Source organism: Lathamus discolor, chromosome 3 (genome assembly GCF_037157495.1).
Source record: "Lathamus discolor isolate bLatDis1 chromosome 3, bLatDis1.hap1, whole genome shotgun sequence".
Lineage (NCBI taxonomy): Eukaryota > Metazoa > Chordata > Aves > Psittaciformes > Psittacidae > Lathamus > Lathamus discolor.
The window spans coordinates 35277248-35292699 of record NC_088886.1 but is presented as its reverse complement, the minus strand read 5'-3'; the positions used below and the strand labels follow the sequence as shown (position 1 = coordinate 35292699).

The window sequence follows — 15452 nt, the reverse complement described above, 5'->3', positions numbered from 1 at the left end:
GTTTCATCTGCAAAACATCAAGAAGCTCAGAACAATGCTTACGCTTTTCCACCACAATGGTACAGCAAAAGCTATGTGTTTTAGGAAATCCAAAAATGACTAAGACTGCATTCATTTCTCAGCACCTGCTTTGAAGCATCAACAGGCTTGTTTACAACATCCAAATTCCCAAAATACTTACTTGTGGATGAAACAAGAATCCCGGGGAAGGTCTCAAGTATTTCTCTTTCAAAGCTTCCAGTGGGTCGCTTAACTTTCTTTTTTCTACTCTGTAAATGTTAAAATTAGATTTGCGTGTGATGAATCCATCTCAGATATTAATACTCATACAGCTACTCATGTTTAAAATAGTCAATTATACATCAAGTGGGGTTTTATTCTCAGAGATAATGGTAAAAGATAAGGAAGTATAGTCAACTCTTGATTCCCGCATACAACTCATTACCTCAGATAGGGGCTGTGAATTGCCATTAAAGGGAGATTATACCATTTACAGAGGAAATAATCCCATTTCAAAAGACTGTTTAATAATTATAACAGGAACCAGTGACTAACTACTGAGTACTTTTATAAAGAAATAAGGCAACTCAGAGGAGAAGAATTCACGGTAACAGGGACCCTTGAGCAATGGGCCCCTTCTTGTCTGTCTGTGCAAGACATCACAGTCACCATCCTGGAAATGTCTCCTTGTGCACGGCTGTGCACAAACAGAGAAAGGCAGGCTTGTAGGAACACACTGAATACGGTATGTCAGGAACAAAGACTGTGATCAACTCATGTGGCCATCTAGGCAGTGAAACACAGAGCAGATAATTCAGAAGCAGTCTGGAAATTTGAGGCTTTTGCTTTTTCTGTTACTGATGTGTATGGTTTAAGGGACAGATTCTGTTGTCCATGCATAGATGTAACTCACAGCAAAGGAAAAAGCCTTTGTAACAATTTGCCTTGTGCTACTGCCAGAATTTGTACAGATTTCATTAGTTTGTATTGCAGAACCATAAAACATGGATCATTGTTTCCACTGCTTCAGGCATTTAAAATTAATATGACGCAAAGAAAACCTACAGTCTACTACAGATATCAATCTAGCATGAATAAAACCATCTCAGTAAATAGCATCATATCCTGTTTCTTCATAATGCATACCTGTTGTCTTATGTGAAAGCTTTCCTCAAAAACTTTGCCCACAGCACTTCTTTTTCAGGTAAAGTAATAAATTAACATCATTTACATGGCAGCAATTTTTTGTAACAATTTTTAACAATAGGCTGCAAAATCAGTCATTTATATTACAGACAAATATTTTTATGGCTAATATTTCTCTAAACTAATTTAGATGAATGACTTTGGCTGGTTACAAATATACGAGCAGAATGGTGAAGTGCAAAGAGTAGCTAACGCACATAGGATGCAGGTGAAATCCAGATCCCAGTGGAAGCATCTCAGCACTACTGGGAAACACTAAGAGGTCAGAATTTTACCACTTTTTTTTAAAACCTCAGCTCACTAAGAGTGTCTGCTTGTGCACCCTTTGAAGGAAACGACAAGACTCCCATTGATTTCATAAAGTGGATCAGATTAACTAGCCCACTGGTTACGCTTTGTACACACAAGGATGCTGTATCTCCAATTATATTCACAACATGCCTGGAGAAATCAACCCATTGTTGAAATAATGGTAAAAAAGGGCAGAAATCACCCTCATTTCCACACTTTTTATACATCCTAGGATTAATTTGGTTTTTTGCTGTACTCCTATTTAATTCAGGAGGAACTAGAAAGTGATGTACAACCAGCACCCTGGTGAGATGCACTGCATGGGAAGGCAGAGGGCAGCCAAGGCAAGTGGGCAGCATTAAGGAAGAAAAGGAATTTGGGACAAACCAGTGATGTCAAATACACAATAAACATAGAAATATTCAATACTGATGCTAATTAGTTTATGGGTAAGGGAATATTAGCTTCTGCATGTCAAGCTAATGACTCCTGGCAACAAGGGCAGTCATAAAGACTTGCTAAATGTGGCATTACCAAACCCAGGGTTTGCTCTGAACAGCTCAGATCTGAGGTGGGTGCACAGGTCAGCAGGCAGCCTGGGCCACCCCATTTCCTGGTGGCGGGATGACACCTCCAGGGACAGCAGAAGAGGAATTGGGTCATTCTGCATCCATGGGCAGGTGGCTATGGCAGACCTAGCTGCCTGTACAAAAGGATGCTGAAAGGCAGAAGGTAGCGCATTACCTGTAAATGGGATCCATGAAGAATGGGGTCGGCCTGGCGTGCTGCAAGGAGGACTCTGAAGCTTTCCTTTGCTCAAGGTCACCTCCTTTCTTTTCTCCAAAGACGTGGTTTTTCCGAGGCTCAGCTTGTCTTGTGCTACTGGCTCGACTTCTGCTGCCCATGCTGAGATCTAGAGGCTGGTCCTGGCTTGCCACAGAGGGGGCTGTTGGCTTTGAGGGTATAGGAGTAAGTGGCTTCTCTTCCTTGCGCTTTATGGTGAGGTCAAAGGGAGACTCAGAGCTTCCCTTTGGGATCTTCTTTATTTCACTGGGTGATTGGGGCTCCACTTTCAAGGGTAACGGTCTCAAGTCTCTATCAGGAAATGGATACATTGATTGAGAGAATGCTGGAAAAAATGGGAGGGGAAACATGGAAGGGTAAGGTAAGGCTCCGACTTTTTTGTCTTGCAGCCCCACAAGTCCTGTTGAACCAAAGTACTTTTCAGCAATAGAAGCAATAGCCTTTATAGAATCATTCACCGCTCCTGACACCGCAGTCTGCTCCTCTAAGGATGGTGAGAAAATTGAATGATTGCTGTGGTCTTTCTTATTATTTATTGAAGCCAGGCTCTGCAGAGAGCTTACTTTGTCTTTGAACATTTTACCATTTTCTTTAAATTTCTCTTTCTCACTTTCAATGTCACTTTCCAGATCAGAGCCCGAGGTGGTTTCCAGGTCACTGCCACTGGGGGTACTGACATCGTCAAGGTCAAGGTCACTACTCTCTGACTGGTCACTGAGTTTCTCATGTGGCCTCTCTTCAGAGGACCTCTCTGGTTGAAGCTCCACTGGCTTATTCTCCCCTACTGATGGTTGCTTATTTAGTGCCTTCAAAATATCCTGTGTAGCTGGCAGTATCTGAGGATTTGTCATGAGGGGACTTTGACTTTTGTTTGTCTGATCTGCGCTCGGTAGTCCTTTAACAGGAGAACTAGTAGGTAGCAAAGGTGGCCTGTGGTACAAGCCTGAAGGAAACAGACCAGGGAAGCTAAAAGAAAATCCAGGAGCTGTTGGAAAGGTAAGACCAGCAGGATGCCTATTGGCTCCAAAATAGTCAGCAAGGCCCGGATTTGCATGATTCATATTAACCATGGACGTTTTATCCATAGCTGGGGTTCCAGGAAGTGAAATGCCTTGGCCAAAAAATCCTCCTGCTGCAAAATGGTTCTTGCCCTCACAAAATCTCCTGTGTTTATTTAAGGAAGACGTAGTGCTGAACATTTGTCCACAGTCTTTGCACTTGATTTGGGTTCTGCAATCAGCATGCATGCGCTTATGACGACAAAGGTTTGAAAACTGAGTATAGGATTTATGGCAGACCTCACCTGTATGTAAACAACAACAACAACACATCTCAGGCTTTATGGTAATTACACCCACTCTCAAATTTTTCAAACAACACCATTTTTTTACCCACCAAATGTCAATTAGGAAGCCATAAGGAGAAGTCAGGGTGCACAAATGTACAAAAAGCTACTGTACCCTTCCAAGGCAAGGCATCCAAGCAGACAGATGTCCAAAGACAGCACCAAAACCCACTCCAACAAACCAGAAAAGGTATGAAATCACTAAAAGACGAAGTTTCCTTATTTGGTCTTTGTATTGCACAGTGTTGTGTATTTGGTAACATTATTCAATATTGCATTAGCATCCAGAGCTACACCAAGACCCATGTTTCAGTGCTGTAACACTGTATGAACCCACAGCACTCTTGCATCAGCAAGCACTTGTGTTTTCAAATGACATCCATTTAGATCACTATTACCATGTGGAAAGTTAGTCATTAAAATAAATAATTGGAGGACCAGACAGGAGATAGATGGACACAGCTGACTCACAGAGCATTCAGTCTGCAAGACCATAAAGATACAAAAGAAGTGAAGGAGGAGACAACCAGACACTTTTAAGTGCATAACCTTATTAACAAACAGTTGGGTTTTTTTTTTACTTACAATTAAGAACTTAATCTCATGAAAGTCCAGGCTAGAATAACTCACATGTCCAAGGCACTTCTATTCGTAGAATTCATACAGTCCCTACAGGTGCCTGGGGTGCTGTAACTCTAAATTCCACATTTTAATAATCTTACTAGTCTTAATGTTGCTTATTTGTCTCTTGCACATGAAAAAACAACACTCTGTTTCAACAACAATTCATTTAAGAATGCAGCTGCATTTATTTGCATGTGTGATGCTCAAAACAGCTCAGTGGATTTCCTTTCAAACTCCTCTGGGATGAGAATAGCTTCAGCCTCACAAAAGCAGCACTTGGAGAAAGCCTGAATCCACACATGTGAGAAGATCTACCTCAAGCTCATGGGCCTGATCTAACCTGCGACATTTAGCAGATCAGAGCAGAGCTTCCAGCAACCATTTTTAGTAGCAGGACGCAGAAAGTTGTCCCGGTGGTGATAAGCGAGACACTATGAAGAGTGAATCACGTCGCTGAAACAAATGAGATTTTACAGGTCCCTTTCTGGCTGATAAAGACCTTAGGGAGAAAATTGGGGCAACAACCACATTATAAGTCTGTGAGTTAAAATGTGGTTTGGAAGAGGATAATGCTTAGCTCCCCAGTGCTCCCTTTTGGCATTCCTGGAATGAGAAGGGGCACCAGGCAAGTCCCAAGGCTGTGCTATTTCTTGTCTCTTCATTATGCTAAAATTTGTCCATACCTCTGCCCTACCTTCCTTCTAACAATTTAAAAACAAAGCAACAGCATTATTGGTAAGCTCTGTTATCCTTCAGTAATAAATCTTTCTTTTTTTTTTTTTTTTTTTTTTTTCCAGCCAGGAAAAAGCATGTGGCCACTTTATTTTTATTTAATTTGTGTTATATCATAAGCTCTCATCTTTCACACATCAAAGCCACTCAACAATACACATTGTGTATTCTGAGGCCTTTTCAACAATCATTTTCATGATTCGAGACAGACTGACATAATTTACAATGGCTCTATTTTAAGCCCGCAAAGGAAACTGAATTGAATGTATCCCATCCTGCACTTTTGGTTCCCATGAACTGCAATCACGTCCTCTAGCTTCCACTCGCACCAGGGCCCACACTAACCTTCCTGCTCCTCTAAATCTCTGCCCTTGAGAAACTTGACCACTTGTTGTCATCTCTTAACTGTTTACCTCTTCAGCAGGCTGCTTCATATCTCAGCAACAATGCTCCTATTGTTTGAGGCCTGATCCTGCCTGATCTACCCGTTTTCCCTGTTCATGTCCCTTTGACATCCCTGGGACAATTCATGGGGTAAAGAGTGCAGAATTGGGCCCAAACACAGGAAATTTGCAATGCGGTAATTCAGGAAGAATGTTTGTTGCTGTGTATCAGTTACTGTTTCTGCTGGAAATCTTCATTCACAAGGAAAGACAATAAAGAAACAAGATAAAAATAAAATTAAAAAGAAAGAAAATAGAGGGAATATAAAAAAAATAAAGACATGAGGAAAAGAAAAAAGAGAATAAATTAAAAAAGGAGAAGAGAAGAGAAGACAGGATTATTCTAGTTCCTTGTAAATGCTTGATTTTCTCTGGATAAGTACTTTGTTTCCTTTTTTTTTTTTTTTGAAAATGTTTTATTTGCCTATTTAACACAGAACTACTTTTTTAATTTAATATAGAACTATTTGTCACTTGTTTGTTGCAGGTTTTTGCTATTTTCTCCTATTTTTAGCCTAACTGTAGGCGCAAGGTTTCTGCTCCCACAAATGAGAGTCACCTCCATACTTCACAGTACAGAATCAGGCCCCTTACCTTCACTTTTGAGGTCTTACACAAAAATCGCCCCTGCTCCCACCACGTTGATCACAGAAACCAAAATCAAAGTGACCAGAAGGGTGACCAAGAGTGACATTTCCACATGTTTGCACAAGCTTCATCACGGACATTATGGGTCAACTCCTTTCTTTGTGTAAAGCAGGATAACTCTATCAATAAACACTGATAGAGTTACGCCTAACATATAAGCAGCAGAGCATCAACCATATGCGCTTTTCAAGAAAAAGAAAATCTCCAATACATGCATTTACAAGGCTAGGCTAATACAGAATTCAAAACAAATCATGTTTTGTTAACTTTTGATCTTCTAACAGGTTGTGTGATAGCCTGCTTCTTATCCACATGACTGTATTAAATATAACACTTCACTCAAGTAGACTAGACTGGCAAGCAGGTGAAAAGGGGTGTAATGCCACAGATTTGGTCTTCCCAAAGTTTGGAAAGTTCTCCTTTAAAAAAACATTGGTACGTTATTAAATTATTGTTCTCCATTAACATGCTCAAAAATCAACAGAACCAAGAAATATTTTACTCTGGAGAAAAGCAAAATACACACAATTGAAAGATATCCTTACAAACTAGTAAAGGAGATGCAAATTTATCGTTTGACTAAATATATTTTATCCTAATTTTAAAACTAAATCAAAACAATAATGGGGATACTGTTACAATATGTAAATAATTATTATTATAATCTCAATCAAACAGTTACCAATTGTACCAAAGACTAACTTTTTGAGCATACAAGTTATTTACAATTATTTAATGAGGCACTACTTGCTCAAGGTGCCTCTTGCACTTAACATGCAGTCTATTCAACCCATGGGCTTTCAAGGCTGGCAAAGAAATTTTGGGCCCAGTCTTCTCTTGGGGACTGCTGCCTGAAGCCGGGATGTAACATGGCATCAGTGAATCACAGAGACTCTGTCTAAATCAATTGCACCACATCAACCTCTGTGGATATTCCCAGGAGTCAGGACTCATCAGGTAAATTCGTGCTGTAAGACCTACTTCTTTTCCTTCACATGACTTATTTCCAAGTAAAGTTTTGCTTAGACTTTGTTAGATGCGGATGGTTATCAACTTTAATTGCTTCCACATATCTAAGCAACAGAAGCTGTGTTTGACTTCTCCTATTACACCTTATTACACCCTTTAAATCTCAGGGCCATACTTTTCAGTAACTAATTTCTAACGGAAGCTTCTTCTGTTGAAGGTTTTATTGATCTACAGACCCCAGGTTTAACACAAACTCCCAATCTGGCTCCCAAGTTGCAAAAATTCATCTCATGCCTACTCACACTCTGTACCGCAATTCTCTCTAGACCCCAAATTAGCCAGCAATTAGTTTGCATATTTTCTGCTTATTAAAAAAATTACTGTACTATTTGAATATGTTCAGTCTATTATGGCATGTGGTTTCTATTTGGAGAGGCTGGAGATTTTGTGAAGGCAGTGAGTAATTACCTTAGTGTTGGTGAGTTTTCACTCAAGCTTGGGTGGTGTACTGTAATAAGAGACAGTTGCCATAAACAGACTGGTACAAGTAAATCATGGTGTGTGGCCTTCTGGTGGAAAACAGATATCTCCTTTAGGTGACCCTACCTCCCTCCCATTGCTCAGCAAAGACTACCAAACATGTGGTCTCCAAAGCCTTTTGTTCTGCAATTACATGGCTGTTACTCATAGGTTGCTCAATGGGTTTTCATCTCTCACACAGTACACACGAAGAATCTTGGTTGGTGGTTTGATTTATCAGAATAAATAGTTACAAAGAGCATTTGAGAGATTATTCCATTTATAAGAGGTGTCAATTACAGACTTTTATGTAGGGCACTGCAACAGGACCATTTGAAGTCTCCCTGCCTAGCCAGAAGTTACTGTTCTATATGCTCTATATGCTCTATAATCTTTAAGTGTAATTACTTAAGCTGTAATCAGATTTAAAAATTATTAGTGATATTTATTACTGGATCTAGTTATACATTTTCTCATTGAATATGCCCAAACTAAAGTTATTATCTAACCCAATGTCAGGTATACAGATTTCACACAAATCAGTCTTTCAAGCCAATACTCCTCTTGAGGAATTATCTTAGTGTGCAGTTGACACTTTGTTCAGGTGTGGTGTTGACATTTTGGTAAATTATTGGCGAGAGCAGCAGAAGATGAAGTTTAACAGACAAGTATAAGAGGTGCTCACAATGTACCTTTCAAGCCATAGCAGGTGTCTGAAAGGACTGTGATGAAGATTAGCATTACCAAGAATAATATTCTTAAATATTTTCTGCTTCCTTGGGGAAAGGGAGAGAAAACAACCTGCACCGTTACCTAGTAGGATCTGGCTCAGCAGTAAACCTAACCCGTGAAACTTTGAGGATCCAATTTACAGCCCAGTACAGTCAGGCCCACATATGAGGAAAGTTTTATGGCTGGAGCAGCTGTTGGAGAAGATCTAATAGCTCAACTTGATACTTAAATTTGGGGTGTGCACAGGAGCCTCAGCGGGGCAGCAAGCTCCTCTGACTGAAATCTACTGCCTCTAAGGTTTATTTTCCAACTCAAGCAAAAGTCATGGCATCTGCTGTGGAGACTCTGTAGCCCAAAATTAACCCCAAAAGCAAAGCTGCATTCCAGGAACTGCTGGCTTTTCCTAATTCACAGCATGTCCCAACTGTACTGGCAACCAGTGCCACCACCCTGCCAGCGCCACCTCCTCCCTTGTGCCAGCACTAACCCTGCCCTGCACAGCAGGGCTGTATCCAGGACAGGGTGCAGCACTGGGACCACTGCTGCTGCAGAGGAGCAGGAGACAGAGCAGCCAGCTTGGTGCAGTGAAAAGCAACAAGGCTGCAGCCACCAAGACTGGGATGGCTCCTTCTTGTTAAATCTCACTCCCCATTTGCTCTCTGCATCTGTGCATGGAAAAAGTAACCCAAGGACAACAGGTACATTTATACAGAATACAGTGTCTGTCTGAAAAGGAAAACCATATGAAAATAATGCTCTGCATTGGACTACAAATTACCCAGAACTCACATAATAACTCACAGACCCTGTGAAAACAGTGAGAAACTTGAAAGGAGCACAACATAACCTCCTGTTTCCAGATTACACTGCTTTATGACAAGAGACATAACTTAACCAAAGACGTTTAGTTGAAGACTTACATATAAAAGGTTTGACACTGCTGTGGATGTGTTTATGCTGTTTGAGGCCTGAAGAAGTGGCAAAGGTTTTACCACACTCTGGACAAGCGTGAGCACGAGCCCCAACATGCTGGGAACGAATATGCCTCTGAAGGTTGCTGGGGTCCGTGAAAACCTGCTAGGAAATGAGTACTGATTAACCAAGAAACTTGACTGCTGAAGAAGCCAGTTATTACAAGAGTCTTTTAATATTCAAACCTTAGAGCTATCTGGGAGTCTTTAAGATTAAAAACCTCACTAACCAACGTCAATGGGAGCTGTGCCTACAGGATGGGGCCTCAGTTTCCCAGCATCAGCCAAGTATTTGGTGGATCTGTTAACCCCTTTGCAGCCCCTGCAGCAGCTGCATTTGATCCTGCCACTAGAAACTGTGCTTTTGAGAGGTCAGGGACTTCACAGAAAATGAGCCAAAATGTGGCTGTTTGAAACCTCTAAGCATTACTGCAATAGAAATACTTCAAAGCAACAACTGAGTGTGTGAGAGCAAGAAATCCTGTAGATGACATAGTCCTAGCACCCGGGGCTTGGTTGCATCTTACAACTGTCAGCTCAATATAGAATTCCCATTATTGCAGCAAATCTACTTTAAAAAACAAGGAAGTCCTCATGCAAAAGGCCCAAGCTTCGGGAATCTGATAAAAGGCAAGATGGAGTACCACATCCTATACAAATGATCTATACAGCAAGCCCGGTGCTGGGAAGTGGTAAGAGACACTCTAGAGATGAGATAGTTGCATTCATCTTGTGCAGCTGGTACCCATTGCTATTTCTTATTTTGATACACAACAGTGTCCTGAAGTTTCTGACCCCAAGAGCTGGCACACAGCCTAGGGGACCCATCCACCCTACGGTTTCTTGCCCCTCTGTGATCCTCCTTACACCCCACCAGTCCTCACAAAGCAGCAAGCCCTGAGCTCAGGGATGCTCCACAACCTGTGTCAGCACCCATTTCAAACTCCACAGCCGTTTCCAAATCAAAAGGGGTAGAAAAATAACATAAAGTAGAATTGTAAACCCCTGAGAAACTGTTTGGAGCATGGCAGAAGCTCTATGCCCTCCAGCATCCCAGCCCCAGGCATCCCCATTTCCATACTCCCCTGCATCCAGCAGCACAAGAAGTGCCAGGCAGCCTACAAATTCACTGTACCTTGGCACAGTTTTCACACTCGTAGTGCTTCCCGCTGTCATGCGACATTTGATGGCGTATCAAGTTGGACTTCCAGTTAAAAGCTTTGGGGCACTGGTCACACTTGTACTCCCTCTCCTCACTGTGTGACAGCATGTGCTTCTCCAGGCTGCAGAAACAGGAACAGGGCTCAGTGAAGGTTTATCACTGGTTTATAGGAAGAGGAGACAGCAGAACACATAATTATAGAAAAAAAAATAATAATTAAAAAAGCCCCAAAGGCCCAATCCTGATGGACCCAAGTCCTTTGATTACCAGGTTCACCCCAGCCAGGCGGAACATCCTACTCTGACCAGAATAACACATCCTCTCGTGTTTTGCCAGGCCACTTGCAAATGCTCCAGGAGAAGATGCTGACATTGCTCCCTAAGGAGATTATTTCATACACCTCTCAGTATTTCACTCTGGTAATTCTTCCCTGCAGTCTGAATTATTTCTACCTTATGACTTTCCCTATAAGCACACCCTGGATCCCATCACCTGACATAATTCTACTCCTTTAACGGGAGTCAATTTTTCTTACAACAGGAATAGATAAACTCCAATGGAGCAGGACAGGGTGAGCATAAAAAGCCTCTAAATATGGTACAACAGAAGTTATATTTGATTATTATTAACTGTGTTCAATTGTTTAGCTATTCATTTCTTAGTAGCTTATTCAGTCTATTAATAGGGTATTCAATCTACACATAATTTCTGCTTCACATCTTCAAATTCATTTTTGTCTCTACATTTTCTCAATTCTTGTTTTATTATTCATTTGTAGAAAATATATATTTCTAAACACCTGGATTGCTTGGTCACATACAGAGTCCTAACTCACACTATTACTTGAGGGTCACCACATAATGTAAGAGTGGATTCACAAAAAAAGCACTGCAAACTGTGATTTTTAGCCTGGGACGCCAAAGCACATCAATCTTTCCTCAAGTGAAGCTCCCACTGATCTCTGCTGAATCCGTGGACAAAACCTGCTGGGTTTACAGCCTTGTTTGGGTTGCGCAGCCCTAACAACAATGTCCATTCTCAACCACAGGCAATGGAAGTGCGTTCACCCTGCGGATGCTCTTTACTTCTAACCCCTTTCAGTCTTCTTCCTTTGGGGGAGAAAAATAATTCTGGCTTCCCCTCCTAATACTTCTAGAACAATTGACTCTCCATCATGCACTGGTAAACAATTTCACTGTAAGACCAGAGAGACTCTTGTCCCTAGCTCTGGCACCAGCTCACAGACGCCTGCCATGGCTGCGTGATCTGCCATCAGCACTGGGCTGTCCTGGCCCCTCAGATCTCCATCTTCCTGCTCAGCTCTTTCTCCATTTAATTACGCACACCCTCAAGCATGTCTCATTCAGGCCTTTTGTTTTATATAATCTGGATATAGCACACTTCGGTACTTTTTTGCTGCAAACTGTCTTTGTGGTGTTATTAGCCTTTGAATAATTCAAGAGTTCAGAGAATGACTGCATTCTCTCTCATTTTTCACTGTTTCGTACAGTACTGCCCATCTATTTATGATGACTCGTTCTTTGTTTTCTGCCCTTTCTCTTCAATATTTAATATTTTAAGCTAAATTTACATTTCCTCAATGATTCCCATATGTTAGATATCGTCCCCTGGTTTGCAGGCAGAAAAGAACTTTAACACCGAATAACTCACAACATGGAAAAATGCTATAGTCCAGACTCTCGCCTCACACACACTGCTGCAACCCTTTTGACTTTATCTACGTACCTCAGCCCTTCCAAATCAATCACTCAGATCGAAAATTAGACACATGGAGCCACATGTGCTTAATATTAGCATACTACATACTGCTTAATATTAGCTGGAGAATAAGACCCTGTTCCTGTATAAATTCCAGCTCAACTTGGTTGACCTACTATGCAGGGAGCAATGTTTGGCACATTGTGTTTTAATTTCGGTGTCATTAATTTTGCAGAAGTGTAAGGATTAGGTCATTCAGTACACTGACCGAAGACACCCCACATGATGCTGAGCCATGTCTGCTCTATCAAGAGGACCTAGGGAGCACCTGTGTTTTGGGAGAGAGGGCTCTATCTTGCAGAACCAGCACCAGAAGGATCGAGGAGTTGTCCAATGGGGTTAACCCTGGGCATGCACAAATCCATGCTAACCTCCAACAGTCAGCACAACACCCTGACTCATGGACTAGTAAAGATTTCTATGAAAAATACAAACCCACAAAATACTCTGAATTGACAAGTCAATATTTAAGGAGCTTATCATTATTAAGCAATGCAAATAAATACACTGCTGTCCCTAAAAAGGCAGTTAATAGTCAGTTTGGTTGTGCCCACACAATGTGGAGAGGGAAGAAGTCACTGTGGGAGTGTGAAAGCTGTGCTACAGACTCTGGTTGAAAGCAAAAGATAATGTCCCAGGTCTGCTGCTGCTGTAAACCAGCTTCCTAAGGAATCCACTGCCTCATCACAGTGGAAGATCTGGCCCAGGATTTTGCTATTGAGACACCTCAGCATTATTATCAAATGTTGGCTGGGGTCAACCTGTCCCTGGTCCTGAAAACCACTAAGATGTAAATCTGTGAGGGATGTGTTGCAGAAGCTCTTGTGTACTATCAGTATCTTTCAGTAATTTTCAAAATTTGCTGTAATCTGCACTGCAATACAGTATTTTAAGTAGTCACAAAACATTATAGTGGCAGGAAAGACGTAAATGATATTCAGTATATAAAAGCCGTAACTACTATTTACATTCCATGCATATTTCAGGTACACATGCACATGGGTCTATCTGTTTATAAACATAGATACATATATAAAAAAGATGAACCCCAATGTTTCAGGACAGTATGGCTATAGATATATATTAACATATAGATATATATATCATAGAATTGTTTAGGTTGGAAGGAACCTTAAATACCACCCAATTCCAACCTCCCGACCATGGGCAGGGACACCTTCCACTAGACCAGGCTGCTCAAAGCCATATCCAATCTGACCTTGAAACACTTCTCTACGCAACCTATACCAGTGCCTCACCACCCTCATAGAAAAGAATTTCATCCTAATATCTAATCAAAACCTACCACCTTTCAGTTTAAAGGCATTTCTCTTGTCCTATCCCTACAAGAACTTGTAAAAAGTCCCTCTCCAGCTTTCTTGCAGGTCTTGTAGACCCCATGTAGGTACTGGAAGGCTGGTGTAAAGTCTCCCCAGAGCCTTCTCTTCTCCAGGCTGAACAACCCCAACTCTCAGCACAATTAGAACATGCCTCTAACTAGCACAGTTTATTTGCAAAGATAAAAGCTGCAATGTCAGTGAACACCACTTGGAGATGTTGTAAGTTATTTTTACCTAAAACCAATAAGCTTAATTGATCTGAACAATCATCACTCCTTTAATTTCACTGCAACAAGCCCAATTCATGCCAGCAAAAGATCTGATTATTAGAAGATCTAGTCCTTAATTTAACGTCCCTACAAAGGACCAAATTTCTGATATTATTGAGACTCCATTGTTTTCTATGCCATAAAACACCAACTGGCATAGAAGTCTTACTCGTCTTCATCTTTGGTTTGTATAGAAAGTGAAAGTATCAGGTTCTGCCCTAGAGAATGCCCTGCATGATCTGACTGACACCATTACAGAATTTGCCTCATTCAATAATGTTTGAAGCATCCACTCCCACCTTTGTAAGTCTGGGAAGACTTGATCACACTCTTTACACTCCTGGATTTCATGCACATCCGGAAGGTCATTCTCATTCTCAAGCTTTTTCTGGAAGTCCTCTTCCACCATGGAGAAAGCAGAATGAGGTGTGCTGCAGGGGAACTTCTGGTGGTCTACAAGCTCAGCCTTGGACTCAAAGAGCTGGTCGCAGTCCTCGCAGCGATACTGGCGCTCCTCTGGAAGACAAAGGGGTTGGGCACAGCGAAACCTCATCACTTTTCAGTCATTTTTAACTACCAACCCAGCAGGAGTTTGATGACACTGTGGTTAAATAAATGGCTAGTCAGTGAAAGAGAGAAGAACCTCAAAAGAAACAAGGATGCCTCAGGACACTTTATAATAATGCTTTAATTCTACAGTATACGACAGTGCAACACTACCTGTTAATTCCCTGGGTGACACCCAATAGGGGTTCCTAACACCGGCTTAGGAAAAAAAGTCAGTGTCTTTACATGCTATGCCAAATGGGGAAATACAGGGTCTTAGGTAGATGTCCCGTGGAGGCTGCCAGTCTCTGAATTTCTGAATGAAGGAGACTAATTTAGACATGAGCATCAGCATCTAAAATAGCCAGAAGCGTGTTTATAGAGTTTTGAAGTCTCTTCATTTCCCTGAGAGTACTTTTGTAGCACCCAAGCCTGTTCAAAGTAAGCCAGAGACACATGAAGTTGGGGCCTTTCCTTTAAATTCCATAAATCATGTGTTTCTTACTGAAAATGAATGTAGAAGATCACTAGAGTGTCACTTTGGAGTGTTACCTGCCCTACAGATATAAATACCATGGGACTCCAAGTCAGAAAGACACTGAGGAGTCTTGCTGAAATCTCTAATGTATGTAGTTGGTTACGACTTGACAGCTGTTGCAGAGAAAGCATCATAGGGCTCTGCTGCCAACTGTCCACAAGCAATAATTTGGCTCAATCTATTTCTAAATTAGCCCTGTGGGACATATTCTTGCATGTGACTGCAGAGATTTCCTCTGGTGCCAGGAAATACATTAGCTGCTTGACCATAGGGACTAGGCATGGAGAACACTATGCCTGAAAAGGGGGACACCTCTAGCAATAACTAAACAAAGTTACTAATGAATAATCCCCAACTTCTTCTTAAGATAACAAAAGATACTGCTTTAAATGTACAGGCAGTTGTAAGAATGTGAACCCTGAGAAAAACCCTGTGTACTGTCCCTGAATCCCTGAGAATTCGTAGAATGTCCACATTCGCATAAACTGCAACCTAACAGGCATCAAGTAGATATCCCATACCCAGTCACCACTT

At 41.4% G+C, this 15452-nt stretch overlaps 1 protein-coding gene across 7 annotated transcripts in view; it reads right to left on the bottom strand.

Annotated features, from left to right (window-relative positions):
* The window catches only part of MECOM (MDS1 and EVI1 complex locus), a 343190-nt gene that overhangs the window by 20704 nt on the left and 307034 nt on the right, over positions 1–15452 (bottom strand). For 5 of the 7 annotated variants that reach the window (XM_065674617.1, XM_065674619.1, XM_065674622.1 and 2 more), the window contains 5 exons: positions 14134–14350; positions 10420–10567; positions 9234–9390; positions 2242–3604; positions 182–269 (listed from right to left, as the gene is read on the bottom strand). In XM_065674617.1, coding sequence (XP_065530689.1) covers positions 182–269; positions 2242–3604; positions 9234–9390; positions 10420–10567; positions 14134–14350 — 1973 coding nt within the window. The remainder of the gene's footprint in view (positions 1–181; positions 270–2241; positions 3605–9233; positions 9391–10419; positions 10568–14133; positions 14351–15452) is intronic. The other 2 variants (XM_065674618.1, XM_065674621.1) reach the window with 1 other exon arrangement.